The following is a 17,905-nucleotide window of genomic DNA, read 5'->3' as shown; positions in this document are numbered from 1 at the left end:
TCTGTCTCCCCTTCCCATAGTAACAACTACTGTTTATTTCACCCTCTCTGTGTCCCATTTACTTTATCCTTTACTCCCCAGCCGGGCACGGTGGCTCATGCTTGTAATCCCAGCACTTTGGGAGGCAGAGGCTAGTGGATAATGAGGTCAGAAGTTTGAGACTAGCCTGGCCAAGATGGTGAAACCCCATCTCTACTAAAAATACAAAAATCAGACAGGCATGGTGGCGGGCACCTGTAATCCCAGTTACTCGGAAGGCTGAGGCAGGAGAATCGCTTGAACCTGGGAGGCGGAGGTTGCAGTGAGCCGAGATCGCACCACTGCACTCTAGCCTGGGCAACAAGAGCAAAACTCCGTCTCAAAAAAACAAAAAACACTTTGGGAGGCCAAGGAGGGCGGATCACGAGGTCAAGAGATCGAGACCGTCCTAGTCAATATGGTGAAACTCCGTCTCTACTAAAAACACAAAAATTAGCTGGGAGTGGTGGCCTGCACCTGTAGTCCCAGCTACTCGGGAGGCTGAGGCAGGAGAATCGCTTGAACCTAGGAGGCGGAGATTTCAGTGAGCCTAGATGGTGCCACTGCACTCCAGCCTGGCAACAGAGCGAGACTCCATCTCAAAAAACAAAAACAAAACAAAACAAAATAGCCAGGTGTGGTGGCGCATGCCTGTAATCCCAGCTACTTGGGAGGCTGAGGCACAAGAATCACTTGAGACCGGGAGGCAGAGGTTGCAGTGAGCTGAGATTGTGCCATTGCACTCCAGCCTGGGCAATAGAACAAGATTCCATCTCAAAAATTTAAAAAACAAAAAAAAAACTTTTACTCCCCAATCCTCACGACAGCTGACATTTCACAAGAGAGGAAACTGGGGCCCAGAGGAGTTGAGAAACTTGACCAGGTTGTCTAGCTCCTTCTGCTCTGCTCAGTGAGGGCCCTCCCATGGGGCAGCTTAGTGGGTTTGGGCTGACATCTGTGGGCTGGAATCAGTAATAGTGATGTCTGGGCCTCCACCTCTCGTTAGACCTGTGACCTCTCACCAAGACTGGTCTCCCTTATCAGTGGGGACACCTGGAGGCAAGGACTGTGTCTTGGCGGGCAGATCAGCAGCTCCGTGTTCTGGGACCCTCCCAAGGCCAGAGCTGTGCCTTTCCTATCAGATTGGGAAATTCCTGAGGACAGCAACTATATCTCCCCTGCTAGATGGGAGGCTTCCCCAGGGCAGGGGCTGCTTCTGGCTTAGATTGAAAGCACTCTGCGGGCAGGGACTGGGTCCCCCAATAGTCATAGAGTCTTCTAAGGCATGACCTGGCTCCCTCCTATCCCAATGAGCCAGGACTATGGGTCCCCCCTCAGACTGGTGGTTTCGAGGAGCAGAAGCCAGGTCTCTCCCTTCAGACTGGAGCAGGTGCCCTTGTCTGGCATCCTGGTTCTGCACACAGAGGGGCTCAGCTAGTGGCTGACCACCGGGTTTCACTATCCCCTGCGATCTCCATCGCAAGGAGGCAGCAGTCCCCAGCAGAGCAAGAGGCAGAGCTCTGTGCCAGAGAAAGACCTGTGGAGGAGTAGGTGGGGCTCTGACTGCTCTGAGGCCTAGGGGTTGCTGAGAGGCCCCTTCCTATTGGCAAGGTGGCACTTTGGGGGATACAGAGCCACAGGGAGGCAGGGAGATGAGTAGGGACTAGCCCAGGATGATCAAGGTACCAGTATGCCAGTGAACACCCAGCAGGGCAGCTGCTGTGAGTCTCACTTGCCCTGTCCTCTACTCCACCTGCACTGCCAGGCTCTATCCATACCTGGAACACCACCACCACCTACCCACACACAAACCACACTGAAGCACTGACTTCCTAAGTAGTCAAGTCTCAGGGCAGCCTAATAATCCCATTTCACAGACAAGGAAATAGACTCATGAAGGGAGGAGATGTTGGGAGGGATCAGGAGGACAATTAGAACACTCGCATCCCAAATTACCTTGGGAAGAGCCCAGCCCAGGAATGAATTTAGAATCCACACAGTTGCTCCCTGACTCTCATGTAGGGTATGACTGCTTTGACTGAACAAGAAAATTACCCACTTTCCAACCCTGGGGGTGTCAGCTCCACCGGAAGAAGACAGAAGTCGGCTCCTAGGGGGCCGGGGTTCCAGCATGCCCTAACTAGAACTGGGGCTGACTGCACAGTGGCCAAACTCTGCTAAGAGCAGACGGGGCTTGAGGACTGCACCGCCCATCTCCAATTCCTACCATTTCAGGAAGTGTCCATGTGAGTGATGAGGAGTAGCCAGAGGGAAAATTGGGCAGATCAATTTCAAGTTAAAGCAATTGCTGGGTCCGGGGCTCACGCCTGTAATTCCAGAACTTTGGGAGGCCAAGGTGGGAAGATCACTTGGGGCCAGGAATTCGAGACCAACCTGGGCAACATAGGGAGAGACCTCATCTCAATGAAAAATAAGAAAAAACTAGCCTGGCATGATGGTATGTGGCTATCGTCCCAGCTACTTAGGAGGCTGAGGCAGGAAGATCGCTTGAGCTGGAGAGGTCGAGGCTCCAGTGAGCTATGATGGTACAACTGTACTCCAGCCTGTATGACAGAGCAAGACCCTGTCTACAAATAAACAAACAAACAAAAAATCTTAAAGTCTTCCTGGAACTATAGAGACATAAAATCTGAGATGATTCCTGCATTCAACAAAATCTGAATCTGGGCATACAATTCCTCCCCACAGAGCTCCTAGGTTGGGAGTATCCGGAAGGGAAGAATATTTTGTCCCTAGACCCTGGAGGCCCAATCCACACCCTATGGCTATTATCTGTCACCCCTCCCCATAGGCGGCTGGCAGTTGAACAGACAGACAGATGGAGGAGCCTTGTCATCATGCATCATAAATTCTCAGGCTCCCTTGGCAGACAGGGCCTTTGAGACCACCTAATCCAATGGCCCAGTGGTCCTCCTCCCCTACTCCCTGCCAAAAATAAATGTTTTGAGTAGTGCAAATGTTTTCTCAAATGAAATTCGACCCATAATCCTAATACATAAAACCAACAAAACAGTGTTTTATAAGCAGTATAGCACCCCACCACCACCAAGAATTCCTTTCCCCAAATCAAAAATTTCTCTATTTTATGCAGACACAACACAACTTTAAGCCCTACTTGCGACCAGACTAACTCTCTTTGGCCTCTCCCGCCTAGATTCTGTGCAACAGCTGCTTTGCCCCAGTTTATAATAATTACTTAGTTTAATTTTTGTTAAAAATTTTTTTTTTAGAGACAGGGACTTACTATGTTGTCCAGACTGAATTCAAACTCCTGGGCTCAAGGGATCCTCCTGCCTCAGCCTCCCAAGTAGCCAGGACTAATATTTACTTATTTTAAAGTAAACTGCTGGGCACGGTGGCTCAAGCCAGGCATGGTACTCACGCCTGTAATCCCAGCACTTTGGGAGGTCAAGGTGGGCGGATCACCTGAGGTCAGGAGTTCGAGTCCAGCCTGGCCAACATAGTGAAACCCTGTCTCTACTAAAAATACAAGAATTAGCTGGGCATGGTGATGCGTGCCTGTAATCCCAGCTACTCAGGAGGCTGAGGCAAGAGAATTGTTTAAACCTAGGAGGTGGAGATTGAAGTGAACCGAGATCACGCCACTGCACTCCAGCCCGGGTGACACAGCGAGACTCAGTCTCAATAAATAAATAAATAAAGTAAATCCAGGTGTGGTGGCTCACACCTGTAATCCCAGTACTTTGGGAGGCCGAGGCGGGTGGATCTTGAGGTCAGGAGTTCAAGACCAGCCTGGCCAACATGGTGAAATCCTGTCTCTACTAAAAACACAAAAATTAGCTGGGCGTGGTGGCAGCGCCTGCAATCCCTCAGGAGACTGAGGCAGGAGGATTGCTTGAACCCGGGAGACGAAGGTTGTGGTGAGCTGAGATTGTGCCACCGCACTCCAGCCTGGGTGACAGAGCGAGACTCTGTTTCAAAATAAATAAACAAATATAAATAAAGTAAACCAATGAGAAAAAGAGAAGCTGTTCTCCATGATATAAAATAATGTAATGGATATCCGTTACACTCATGGGTATGTGGCTGCGCTTCTAACTGGCTTGGATTGTTCACGTTCAGAAAATCCTGGAGCATGCAGTTAAATAGCTGCAAATGGTAGTGAGTCTTTGCAACTGCTCACCTTGCATCCCTGGAATACTCTTCAGTGAACCAGAAGCCCGAGTTATGATGGGGCCGTGCCCATGTTCAAATTGGGTAGAGAATGTATTTGAGAGTGTCTGTTATTTTTACTACAGTTTTCAAAATAATTTTAAAAATTTATTTTTAAAGTGAAGCTAGAATCAGATGCTTACAGAACCCCTGAAACATTCCTGCCAAATACAGTCGCACAAATTTGTCACTTTGGCACATGAGGAGTAGACTCGGGCTAAGGGAGGGAGGCTGATGAGGTTCTCCCAATGGGGGGTTGTCTGTTTCACACCATAATCCGCGCCATCTGAGCATCACTGATATCCCTGACCCAGGATTCCCATCGGACGCGCCTTGGCCAGCCATGACTTGCTCCCCCCAACCCACTATGCAACAGGAAGGCCGATCAGCGCCGCAGGAATGCTGGTCTGACAGCTGTCCCAAGAAGCCTGGCGGCCGAGCTCCACAGTTGTCCCTCAGGCAGGCGGGGCAGGATCCCCTGAGTCTCCTGGCCCCCAAATGCAAGGCTGTTGTGGGGGAGGGGCTCAGGAATCAAGGCTGACTCCAGGCTCGATTCATCGCCTTCGTTTGCATATGATGATGCTGCTTTCCTGCGGCCTCCCAGATGGAGACAGCTCTCCAATTCTCCCCTAGGATGGGGGACAGGATGGTGGCTTGAGATAAGCCCGTTCTCCTCCCTGGTTAGTGTCTGTTTCCCAGCTGCTGGTGGCTCCTGGTCCCTGACCGCACTCAAGGACGAAGATGCCTCTTAGCGCGAGGATGAGTGGCTGCGTGGGGGAGGCAGGTGGCCACACGGACAGTGGGGACAAGAACCATGTCCTCCTGTGTGCGCCGGGTGCCAGGAGAACCCCAGCTTGAGATGGGCTTTGCCACTTGCCAGTTGTGCCATCTTGGATTTATGGCTTACACCCCCCTCACCCCCAGAGCCTCAGTTTCGTTATTTTAAAACCATGGAGAAGTCTCCCTGATGTACAGTGCAGTCGAGAGGAAAAATGAGATGTGGATGAAAGAAAGAAACGCAGAAAGGCCTGGGATTCACAGCTGCTCGGGGACAGCAGCTCCTACAATTACGATTGCTTTTGTTTTCATTTGTTTTGTTTTTAATGATTCGCTATCAGACCTCAGTTGTGAAAGGGGCCGGCTCTGGGTTGTGGATGTTCCTGCCATCCCTCAGCAACTCTGGTCCAGGGTCATTCCGGGCTGCTGACTGTGCCTGACTGGGAGGAGCAGACCAAGGACCAGAAGCGCAGGCTTTGTGAGCAACCCAGCCAGGGCAGAACTGCCCCGGACTGCAGGGAGGTGGAGGGAGGCTCCCTCCTTCTTCCGCCTGGTTGCCTGGTGCTTTGTGACACAGCCTCCAACTGGCTTCCAGAGTGACAGAAATGGATTGGAGCCCTTGGTCGCTGTGGATCCTTGGCACGACTTCTGTAGCAGCCCATGTTTCCTCGGGGGCTCCCTGCCAGGCTGGCATCTCAGCTGCTGGGCTGTGCCAAGAGCTGGGTACAAATCCCTGGGGCTGGAGAGAGGGACCTGTGCAGTCTTCCCCCAGCCTCTCCTCCAGCTGACACACACTCTTGCACACACTCCACACCCATGCTCACAAACATGCTTGTGCACACACATACGCTCACACGTGCTCACAATACACACGCTCTCACACACACGAGTTCACACACACATGCTCACATACACACACGTACACGCCCACACATATTCACGCTCACACATGCTCACAACACACACATGCTCACACACACACAATGCTCACACACACCCACACATACTCTCACAACACATACACACACTCACGCATGCTCACACACTCACACACATGCATATACGCACCCACACATATTCACACTCACATGGTCACAACACACACACACGCTCACATACATGCTAACACTCCCACACATACACTCACAACACAGACACCTACACACCCACACATTCACGCTAACACATAATCACACACACACACACTCACACATGTTCACACACACATGTGAACACTCCCACACACTCACAACACACATACACCCCCGCACATGTTCACGCTCACACATGATCACAGTACACACACACATATGCTCACACATGCTTCACACACACGTCACGCTCACACATACATGCCTGATGCTCACACACACACTCACATATCCTGGGGATTTATTTATGATCTTCTGCTGAGGTATAAATTCTCTTTTTTTTTTTAGTCTCTCTCTGTCTCCCAGACCTGAGTGCAGAGTCACAATCTCCGGTCACTGCAACTTCCGCCTCCAGGTTTCAAGCAATTCTCCTGCCTCAGCCTCCTGAGTAGCTGGAATTACAGGTGCATGCCGTCATTCCCATCTAATTTTTGTATTTTTAGCAGAGTCAGAGTTTCACCATGTTGGCCAGGCTGGCCTCGAACTCCTGACCTCAGGTGATCCACCCGCCTTGGCCTCCCAAAGTGCTGGGATTACAGGCATGAGCCACTGTGCCCAGCCTGATATATAAATTGGATTGTGCTCAATCCACTTCTGTTCTGATCCATGGCTACTGGTGCCTATTATGTGCAGGGCCCTGGAGATGCCGCAGAGCAGAGGGGAGACTGAGCGCAGTCCTTTAGAAGCTTCCAGTCTAGCCAGGGGCTTAAAAAAACCTGACAGCCCCAGCACAAAATGACACACGAGGTCTTCAAGAGCAGGACAAAGGCAGGTGGGGAGCACTTCGAGTCAGGGGACTGAACGAGGCTTCCTGGAGGAAGGGACATTTGGGTTGAGTCCCAAAGGATGGGCAGGACTTGGACGGAGAGAGATGAGGGAGGAAGGGAGAGGTTGCAGGCAGAGGGGACAGCCTAAGTGAGAACGGAGATCCAGAAAGCGGGGGTGTGTTTGGGGCCTAGGGAGCAATCTCTGTTGCCTGTGAAGGGGAGAAAGTAGAAGGTGGAGCTGCAAAGCTTGATTGGGGCCATATTACATGAGGTCTTAAGTGCCAAAGTAAGGAGTTTGTGGTTATGTGGGAAGGCAATAGGGAGCCATAGACAGTTTTGAGCAGATAAGGGTCACAACCCGAGTAGCCATACCACCAGTATGTGCTGGGTCTGGGGAGAGGATGGAGCCCCCTTGGGTGCACCCCCATGGGTGCTCTGGCACTGCACACTGAAATCCCATTTCCTCTGTCCCAGGCTGGCCGCGTGGGTGATATGTGGGGCTTGAAGCATGGGAGGGAACAAAGATGTCACTCAGACTGGGGTTCCACTGGCCCTGAAGCAGGATGGGCGCAGTGAACAGACCCACAGCCAAATAGGGTCTTGGCAACAGAGCTTGGGGAGATGGCAGTCCGGGTGGGACCATGCTGCTTGGGGGTGTTGGAGTCGGGTGGGAGTGGGGGTTCATCTCCTGGCTCTGCAGGGGAGGAACTGTCCTCCAAGACCAGCACCTAGGCTGGTGACCAGGCTCAGACGCTGGTTGTGAGGTTTACTGACAGCCTTGTGTGTCCCCGGGGACAGCAGTCTAGCTGAGAAGCTGCCCATCTGTCTGCCGAGCCTCCTCTGCTCTCTTGCCCGCGCTGTCTGGGTTTTTCTACCTCATTCTCCTCAACCCCCAGGACAAGGAGGAGGCAGTGATTCCATTCATTGGCCAACGCCCCGAAGTTTCCCTGTCCCTGGGATGCTCTTTGGGCTTCTCCCAGGCTGTCATGTCCCTGCAGGACAGAAAGGCAGGGCTGGGTCTCAGACATGGACAGGATCCCATACGCGCTTTGCCTTTCCAGTCACAGGAAGAGCAGGGGGCGAAGTCTGGCAGTGGTCAGGCTAAACACCAGCCCAGAGAGCAGCCCTAATCCACTGGCCCCGAAGAAGGATTGAGGTTCCCTCTGCCCCTAACAATGCTTGAGTGACAGGCCTTCAAAATGGGCCCCTCCGCCCCCTGGGCTGCTTCAGGAACTAGGGCACAGGTCCCGCTTGCTGAGCTCTGGCCTCAAGAGCACTTGTTAGGGAAGGGCTGGAAGTAAGGCCAGTGGGGCAGTGCCTTCTGTTGCTGGTGAGGTGACCAGGACAGTAGCAGGGACTGTGATGCAGGGTCTGTGGCCTTAGGAACGGATGCAGGTGTGATGGGAGACAAGGTTGTCACAACAAGCCTGTCCCAGGGTCCCACGCACGTCACCAAGGCTCACTCAGAATCTTCAGCCGGATCCCCGGGATAGGGGACAAGGTGGAAAGTGATGGCCACCTCCTTGTCTCCACTCATGGTTCTAGGAAGAGCTGAGCTGTGGGCAGTGGAGGCCAGGGCCCAGGATCCCAGGAGACCAGGACATGCCAGGCTGGGATGGAGGCAGAGCCGGGTGAAGCCACCACAGACCCTGTGAGGCTGAAGGAGGTGTTTTCCCTGTCCCCTCCCTGAGTGGGTGGTCAGGGCTCCAAAGGCACAGCAGTTTCCCCGCCCCTTCCACCCTCACTTGGGGTCAGCTAAGGTGACACTGGGGTGGGCCAGCCAGCATGGGGGCTGCAGGGAGAGGCGCCAGGAAGCAGGGACACATCACAGGCCCACCAACCTTTCCTCAGCCCTGGGCGATTATATGGTCACAAATCACAAAGAAACGGTGGCGTAAGCACCCTTGCCAGCCTAGTGGAATACTCGGGAGGCCATAAAAATTCAATTAGCCTGGCTAACCTGGTGCCCAGCTCCAGGATACAGTGAGGCTGGTGCAATGGAGGCGGGTGCGTGGGGGAGCAGCTGCGGGTGGCCCACGGGGGCAGGAGATCTCCAGAGTCTGACAGACGCCCCCACCATCCCCTGAGCTGCAGCTTCTCCCTCCAGTGTAGAGGGAGGGCACCGGGTCCCCTGAGGGGGCTGTCCTGAGGCTAGGTCCAGTTGGCTCAGTCTACCCTGCAGGGGTCAGAGCCAAGTCTGCAAAGCTGTCCCCAAAGCCCCTCCGCCAGGGGAAGGGACAGTGTTAGAACATTCTGGGGCCTCAGAGCTCATCATGGGAGAAGAAAAAGGCAGAGCTGGGCCATCCTGGGACCGCCACACGGGGTTCAGGGCTCAGGGATAGAAATGACATAGTGCCACTTACCAGTTGTGACTTAACCTCTCTGAGCATTAATTGCCACTTCAGAAAAATGGGGAAAATAACAGGAGCCATTTCAGAGAGCTATTGAAAGGGCGAAGTGACATGAATTCACACAAAGCTCTTAACGTGGGTCCTGCCCACAGCGTGCGCTCAAACGCTATTATTCCATTTGTATGGAATTAGGCTCCGAGTCAAGTCTCAGGGCCTAGAGGCACATTTCTGAGCTCTGAGGGACTCAGTTCCCTTCTGGGGGACTTGGTAAGGGGCAGAGGTTTGTGCAGAGAAAGGAATTCTGGACTGATCTGGAACTTGGATGCTGCTGAAATGATTTAAGCCGGGGGTTCTCAGCCTCGGCACTGTTGTTTTTCTGGGCCGGATGAATCTCGGTTTCGGGGCGCCGTTCTGTGCATTGTCGGGCGTTTAGCAGCATCCCGGGGCTCCAACCTCTACATGCCAGTAACACTCCCCAGTTTTGACAACTAAAATATGTCTCCAGGCATTGCCAAATGTCTGCGGGGTCTAAATCCCCCTCTGTGGCTGTTGAGAAAAACTGGGCTTTAATCATCTGAGTGGGGGGCAGCAGAGGAGGGGCCTGGGGCTGCGAATTCATGGTGTTGCTTTTCTTGCAGGGAGGAGCCAATGGCTGGGCCTGCCACCCACACCGCCCCCATGCTGTTCCTCGTCCTCCTGCTGCCCTTGGAGCTGAGCCTGGCAGGCGCCCTTGCACCTGGCACCCCTGCTCGGAACCTCCCTGAGAATCACATCGACCTCCCAGGCCCAGCGCTGTGGACGCCTCAGGCCAGCCACCACCGCCGGCGGGGCCTGGGCAAGAAGGAGTGGGGCCCAGGCCTGCCCAGCCAGGCCCAGGATGGGGCTGTGGTCACTGCCACCAGGCAGGCCTCCAGGCTGCCAGAGGCGGAAGGGCCGCTGCCTGAGCAGAGTCCTGCAGGCCTGCTGCAGGACAAGGACCTGCTCCTGGGGTTGGCAGTGCCCTACCCCGAGAAGGAGAACCGACCTCCAGGTTGGGAGAGGGCCAGGAAACGCAGCAGGGAGCACAAGAGACGCAGGGACAGGCTGAGGCTGCACCGAGGTAGCTGGAGAGCTTCGAGGGGTGGGGATGGGGGAATTCCTGCCATGGACTGAGGGGAGCAGGACAGGATGCAGGGACGGATCAGGGCTGTGAGGTCCCTGGAAGAATATCCAGAGGAGAGGAGGGGTCTCAGAGGGACCTGGTAAGGGGAGGAGGCGGGGAGAGGCCTAGGGTTGGGGCATGGGAAGAGGAGAGGGATGTATTGCAATAGAATCTGTCTTATCAACAGATCATCCTCCTGAATCAGGAAGTTCTACCTAAATTTCTCCTACTGTAAGTTCTGAGTAGAGATGGAGCAACAGCTCAGTGCTCTCCAAGCACATTCCTTACTCGACTCTGAAGCATCGGGTAGGGGCTAAGAGCCTAGACTCTGAAGCCAGGTCTGCCTGAGATCAGGTCCTGCCTCCACCACTTACTCGGGTGTGGCCCTGGGCAAGTTCTCTTTCTGTGCCTTGGTTTTCCCCTCTGTAAATCGAAGAGACTGATCCCACCTACCCTCAGTGTCGTTGCAGAGACTTGGTTAGTGGGGCACTTGGGGCTCAGCTGGCAGGGCCACGAGCGGTCATTGCTCTGGTTAATCCCAGCCCCGTGCTGAGGCCAAATCAGTGTCCTCCAACCTGGATGCAGGTGACTCCAGGAGAGGCATCACTTGCCTCCTGCTCCTGCCTCTGTCCTGTTTGTGTCGGTGCGTCCCTAGCCCTTCCCACCTTCCTTAACATTTCCTCCACATCCCCTGGGAGCTAGCTAGCCCCCTGCTGGCCCGGGCTTCCCCCTCCCGGTGCCCATTCAGTCTCAGAGCAGACATATCCTGGCAGCTCCAGTCAGGTGGCTCCTCCCAGCCTTGCCTGGCCCTAAGCCAGGGAACTCAGCTTCTAAGCTTTCTGTGTGACCAGACTGCCTCTAGGGGCATGCTGAGTGCCACAAACGCAGTGGTGGTGGCAGGGTTCTTTGGCAGGAAGGCAACGGAGCCTCAACGCCTCTTATGCAAACAGCTGAGGCTGGCTTCCCTGTGAGGCCTGAGAACCCCCCAAGTGGGCAGAGGCCAGTCAGGGTCCCCTGGCTTTGACTTTCAGCCTCCCACTCCTGGGGTCACCTGTGTCAGCTTTCGGGGGAGGATGCTGGCACCCTTGAGGACAGCTAGAGGGCACGTGTGGGGTGTGGACCTGTCCTGCTGGGCTCCTGCTCCCCCAGCTCCAGGGCTGCAGCCGGGCCTCCTGAGAGAGTTGACATGGAGAGGAGGAGGCGGGGAACAGAGAAGGTTTGTGGGGTAGGCCCTGTTCTGCTGACAACTGGCTGTGAAACCTCAGGCCGGGCCAGGCGTGGTGGCTCACACCTGTAATCCCAGCACTTTGGGAGGCTGAGGCGAGGGGATCACTTGAGATCAGGAGTTCGAGAGCCACCTGGGAAACATGGAGAAACCCATCTCTACCAAAAAAACAAAAATAAGCCAGGTGTGGTGGCACAGGTCTGTAATCCCAGTTACTCAGGAGGCTGAGGTGGGAGAATCACTTGAACCCTGGAGGCAGAGGTTGTAATGAGCCAAGATTGAGCCCCTGCACTCCAGCCCTGCTGGAATTGAATCCAGGCCCTACTACTCATGAGCTGTGCATCCTTGGGCAAGTCACCTAACCTCTCTGTGCTTCAGTTTCCTTCCCTGTAGGTAAGACTGAAGGAGCACCCACTTCCCAGAGCTCTTGCAGTAGTTAGATAAAATAATGCTTGTGATGCAGCTCATCTGGTACCCAGCACACAGCAGGTGCTCCATTAGGGGGGTGATGACTAATTATCACCACACAGGATGCTCTCACTTGTGTGTGGTAAGCAGTGATTCCCACCTCCCAGCTTTCTGAAAGGCCACTGCAATGATTCTCAGCCTCATGACATTTCTCCCTACTCAAACTTCACCTCCTCCAGGAAGCCTTCCATGGTTAATCCTACTAGTTCCCATCTGTTACACTTACATGTCTGGCTGTGCCCAGCGAACCTGGACTTGCACTTGCTGGAATGTTGCTTTACAGGGAGAATCCTTGCGCTGTCTTCCCAGCGACACTGCAAGTTCTTCCAAGACATTTTCCTCCAAGTTCCCCTCCCCCTCCCCCCCAAGAAGGGTGGGAAGCAGGGATGGGGGCTGAACCAAGGGCTTGTCACATGGTCCCTGCTACCTCCTAGTTTGTAGCATAAAATGTGGGTTCTACTATAGACCGCCACGAGGTGGCAAGCAGATACAGCCCCTGTGCTCCTCACCCTGTGTCTCAGGCCGAGCCTTGGTCCGAGGTCCCAGCTCCCTGATGAAGAAGGCGGAGCTCTCCGAAGCCCAGGCACTGGACGCAGCCATGGAGGAGTCCTCCACCAGCCTGGCCCCCACCATGTTCTTCCTCACCACCTTTGAGGCAGCACCTGCCACAGAAGAGTCCCTGATCCTGCCTGTCACCTCCCTGCAGCCCCAGGTAAGGGGTCCCCAAACAGCCTCGGATCTGGAAGGGTCCTTGAGTCCATGTCATGGAAAACCCTGTTAGTACATGTAGGGAGACTGAGGCACGGGGGCAGGAGGCCACAGAGCTTAGATTGAAACCAGATCTCCTGCTGCTCATCCAGTCTAACTCCAGCCCTGGTGGGTGTTCCATCCTGACAAGGGGCTGCCACTGTCCAGGGCAAAGTGGTCCCAGGGGCCCACTCTGGGGACAGCCAAGGAGGCAAGCGGCAGCTCAGCATGCTGGTGTCTGCATGGAGAGCAGCGAGGCCTGGGTAGGAGCTTTCTGCATACAGAGGAACATGAAGCATAATAAGGGTGATTTTTAAAACCATGTCGTCAAGACCCAGAATTAATAGGCATTAGCTAACACTTGAACCCATCTGCGTCAGATCTTTAAAAAAGGTATGTGGGCCGGGCGCGGTGGCTCACACCTGTAATTCCAACACTTTAGAAGGCCAAGGCAGGAGGGTCACTTGAGCCCAGGAGTTTGAGACTATCCTGGGCAATATAGGGAGACCCTGTGTCTATAAAACTTCTTTAAAAAGTTAGCCAGGCATGAAAGCATGTGCCTGTGGTCCCAGCTACTTGGGAGGCTGAGGTGGGAGGATCGCTTGAACCCAGGGCTACAGTGAGCCATGATTGCACCACTGCACTCCAGTCTGGGCAACAGAGTAACAGCCTGTCTCAAGGGAAAAAAATTATATATGTGAAGAGAAAGTAAGCGAGCAAATGTGACAAAAACACTACCCACTGGTGATTCTAGAAGAGGGGTATATAGGAGCTGACTGCATCATTCTTGCACCTCTTCTGTGGCTTTGAAAGGTTTTCAAAATAAAATTATTTAAAAGGATCAATAACGTATATGTATTAAAAAATACATAAAAAAGAAATAGGCCAGGTGCGGTGGGTGGCTCACACCTGTAATCCCAGCACTTGGGGAGACCGAAGCAGGTGGATCACCTGAGGTCAGGAGTTCGAGACCAGCCTGGCCAACATGGTGAAACCCCATCTCTACTAAAAATACAAAAGAAATGAAGCTTTTTTAGCAGCAGATCTTTCTTATCCTTTTTTGGGGTCTTGCACGCCCTTGAGACTGTGATGAAAGCTGCGGACCGTTTCCCAGGAATGCATGGTTATCCATGTCATCGTCCACGGCCCCCTGCAGCCCAGCCTAGAAGGTGCAGTTCCTGCCCATGTCCTAGTGCGCGCACAGGCCCATGTATAGATCCAGCCATGACCTCTAGCCCTCTGCATTCCTGGGGCCACTGACCTGGGCTGTGAGTGGGACTGAGCCCTGGTTGTGGCCTCAGTGGTGCCGCGGAGAGCTGGTAACCTCTGCTGAGAGAGGAAGGGATGGGAAAGTCCAGTGAGTGGCTTGGCTTTTATTTATGGGAGAGGGAGCCCAACTCCCTCCTCATGAGTTTAAAGACCCTGGGCAAGCAAGATTGCCTTCCTAGCCTGCGGGTGGTCTCCGCCCCTCCTCAGAGGGCCTGGTGGGTAACTCACCTATGTGTGTCTGCATGGTTCTTCTTGAGTAATGGCTGCAAAGAGAGGAAATTAACCTGGTGAACACTGGAACAGGAGCCTGCGGCAGCCGTCTTTATGTCCTCAGGCCGAGACTCCAGGCTGCCCAGCAGAGGATGAGGTAGCCTCTGAGAAGCCTCTTTTTTGCCCTCTGGTCTTGGGACTCCACACTCCTGCTTCCATGGATTCGAAGGTTCCAACATCCCTCCCTCTTCACTGCTCCAACAGGCACAGCCCAGGCCTGATGGGGAGGTGATGCCCACGCTGGACATGGCCTTGTTCGACTGGACCGATTATGAAGACTTAAAACCTGATGGTTGGCCCTCTGCAAAGAAGAAAGGTATGCCCACCTACCCCACCACCTTCCATGCCTGGGCGCCCTGCCCTCCCTCACCATCTGTTGAGGTGGGGGCCCCAGTGAGCCCTGTCTGATCTTCAGATGTCCAAAGGTGGTATGTGGGGAGAGGGGGAGAGCATGGAGCCTAACCTGGAAATGCCTCTTGGAATGGAGAATGCTGTCACATGCTTATCACGTGCCACACGCTTCCATGTTTCCACTCATGTTACCCTGGGGGAAAATACCTGTTACGTCCGTAGTACTGTTGATCCCATTTTAGAGAAGAGAAAACTGAGGCAGAGAGAGAGAGGTGTATAGTGCCTTGTCCAAGCCACGCTGTAGGATGGTGGTATGGGCACTCCAACACCTGAGTCCCTGTGCTTAACCTCTGCTCTGCTGGGCCCCAGCTTCTAACGACAGATCTTCTTGTCCCCAGAGAAACACCGGGGAAAACTCTCCAGTGATGGTAACGAAACATCACCAGTCGAAGGGGAACCATGCGACCATCACCAAGACTGCCTGCCAGGTACCAGCCTGCATGACCCAGTCACGCGCTGCCCCCTCCCCTCTCTCTCCCGGGCTCAGTCTTCCTTCCTCTTCCGCCCCCGTCCTTTTTCTCCGGGCAGCAGCCAGCACCCACATTCAAGGCACCAGGCTGAGTGCTGGGAGGAAACCTGGGTGGGAGTGGGGGTTCCCATGTGTGCAGGACCTGAGGATCCTTGACCCTTCATGGATGATAAATAATAACAACAGCTGCCACTTTCCCGAGAGTTGCCGTCAGACATTCATTCATTTAATACATTACTCACAGCCAGGCATGGTGGCTCACGCCTGTAATCCCAACACTTTGGGAAGCCGAGGTGGGTGGATCACCTGAGGTCAGGAGTTTGAGACCATCCTGACCAACATGGCGAAACCCCATCTCTACTAAGAATACAAAAATTACCCAGGCATGGTGGCACATGCCTGTAATCTCAGTTACTCAGGAGGATGAGGCAGGAGAATCAATCGCTTGAAACTGGAAGGTGGAGGTTGCAGTGAGCTGGGATCATGCCACTGCACTCCAGCCTGGGCGACGAGAGGGAAACTCTATCTCAAAAAAAAAAAAATTACATTACTCACAACAACCCAGTTTTGAAGTCAGGTGATTGAGCCCCACAGAGGCTGTCTTGCCCAAGGTCACACAGTTAGGAAGTGGCTCCAACCTAGCCTGGCTGGAAAGCCTCTTCAGAGCCCCACGGTGTCTTGAATCGGGGTGATCCTGTCTTGCCCTCTTCCTCCTGACGCCAGGCAGGGCTTAATGCTGTCCTTGTCCCATCACAACACTGCCGGGCATTCTGGAGATGCTTTTGGTGACATCCTCACTGTTTGGCAGCCCGTCCCCATGGAGACAGTCTGAAAACAAGAAGCTGGACGTTGTAACTAATGTCCTAAACACTGGGGGCCCTTGGGGGTCCGTCGGGCCCTCCAGGAAGCAGATACTGAGGTAAGTTAGAAGTGTGAGGCCTGGCACAGTGGCTCACACCTGTAATCCCAGCACTATGGGAGGCCGAGGCGGGAGGATCGTGTGAGCCTGGGAGTTTAGGACCAGCCTGGGCAACACGGGAAGACTCCATCTCCAAAAATAATAATAATTTAAAAAATTAATCAGGCTTGGCTGGGCACAGTGGCTCACGCCTGTAATCCCAGCACTTTGGGAGGCCGAGGCGGGTGGATCACAAGGTCAGGAGTTCAAGACCAACCTGGCCAAGATGGTGAAACCCCGTCTCTACTACAAATACAAAAATTAGCCGGGCATGGTGGCAGGCGCCTGTAACCCCAGCTACTCGGGAGGCTGAGGCAAAGAATTGCTTGAACCTGGGAGGCGGAGGTTGCAGTGAGCTGAGATTGCACCACTGCACTCTGACAGAGTAAGACTGTGTCTCAAAAAAAAAAAAAAAATTAACCAACCAGGCTTGGTGGTGTGCGCCTGTGGTTCCAGCTATTCGGAGGCTAAGGCAGCCTCGGGGGTCAAGACTGCAGTGAGATGTGATCGCACCACTGTACTCCAGCTTGAGTGACAGAGCAAGACCCTGTCTCAACAAAACAAAACAAAACAAAAAGTGCAACAGATTTTTTGGGGGGTGGGCTGAGGTTGGGAAACACTTGTGAATGATGAGAGGGGGAGGAAGCTGGATTGGATGGGGGAAGCTTCAGACATCATGCTGTCATCCCAGCACTTTGGGAGGCGTTCCGGTGCAGAGGTGGCCTGTTAAACAAGGCGCATGCTGAGGAGAAATGGCTGGGCCCCAGAACCCCTGTGCCAGTCATTGGCAGGGGCTGCTGGGAACAGCCTGCCATGGGCGGAGGTGGCCCTGAAGTTGTACCAGCTGGAGGCCGCCAGCAAGCGCTTTCCCCAGTAGAGATCCCAGCGGCACACCTCCATGGCACCACGATTGTTAGATCGATGACCAGAATATTCCACAGAACAGCAACCAAATCAGCAATTAGCATCGTATAAGGCAGACCACCAGCTCCCTGACGGGCTGCTTCATTCCCAAACCATTGTTTTCACCCTGGGCGCAAAGAAAAGGCCCGCGTTTGGGCCGACTGGACCGTCGCTCTGGGAACTGGCTCCGTGGCAGGTGCCCAGGGCTTCAGTTTCCCCATCTGTCAAAAGAGGACGTTGGTGTTGGGGATCCTGAGGTCCCTCCCAGCTCTGAGCTGACTCTACACCTGGCAGCACCCAGCTGTTCTGGTCTCTCTGGGAGGAGACCTCACACCACCTTCACTCTTCCATGATCAGTCAGTTGCCTATCTGAGGCAGCTGGGGTCTCTGCCGCCGACCCTTGGGGGCCTCGGCCATGACATCCGTCTGCAGTTCCACCCAGGAGCCTTGCACACCAGATGGCCCACCCCGCCAGGGCACGGCCTGCCACAGAGATGATGGATCTCTTGTCCAGTAGGACGGAGTGCAGGGCTGCGGGGAGGGGCGGCTCGGGGCGGCTGACTGAACGTGCTTTCTGTGTTGGCAGGGACTTGCTGTGACCTGCGGGAGCATCTCTGCACACCCCACAACCGAGGCCTCAACAACAAATGCTTCGATGACTGCATGTGTGTGGAAGGTGGGTCCAGACTCCTTTGCGGGGGGCTTCCCATGCTCTGAGAACCACAAAGCCTCCTTTTCTTGAAGCTGGTTCTGCACTGAGTGGGGGACACGCTTTCCCGGCAGAGG

General features: G+C 54.1%; 1 protein-coding gene across 1 annotated transcript in view; it reads left to right on the top strand.

Moving 5' to 3' along the window:
* The window catches only part of LOC105473161 (dorsal inhibitory axon guidance protein), a 32,509-nt gene that overhangs the window by 4,677 nt on the left and 9,927 nt on the right, over positions 1–17,905 (top strand). Inside the window, exons 2-6 of the mRNA XM_024790134.2 lie at positions 9,897–10,357; positions 12,614–12,804; positions 14,583–14,694; positions 15,128–15,217; positions 17,706–17,795. Coding sequence (XP_024645902.2) covers positions 9,907–10,357; positions 12,614–12,804; positions 14,583–14,694; positions 15,128–15,217; positions 17,706–17,795 — 934 coding nt within the window. The 5' untranslated portion in view covers positions 9,897–9,906. The remainder of the gene's footprint in view (positions 1–9,896; positions 10,358–12,613; positions 12,805–14,582; positions 14,695–15,127; positions 15,218–17,705; positions 17,796–17,905) is intronic.

The sequence above is a fragment of the Macaca nemestrina genome, chromosome 1, assembly GCF_043159975.1.
Source record: "Macaca nemestrina isolate mMacNem1 chromosome 1, mMacNem.hap1, whole genome shotgun sequence".
NCBI classification, from domain to species: Eukaryota; Metazoa; Chordata; class Mammalia; order Primates; family Cercopithecidae; genus Macaca; species Macaca nemestrina.
The sequence above is the reverse complement of the archived record's forward strand: the minus strand, read 5'-3'. Positions and strand labels throughout refer to the sequence as shown.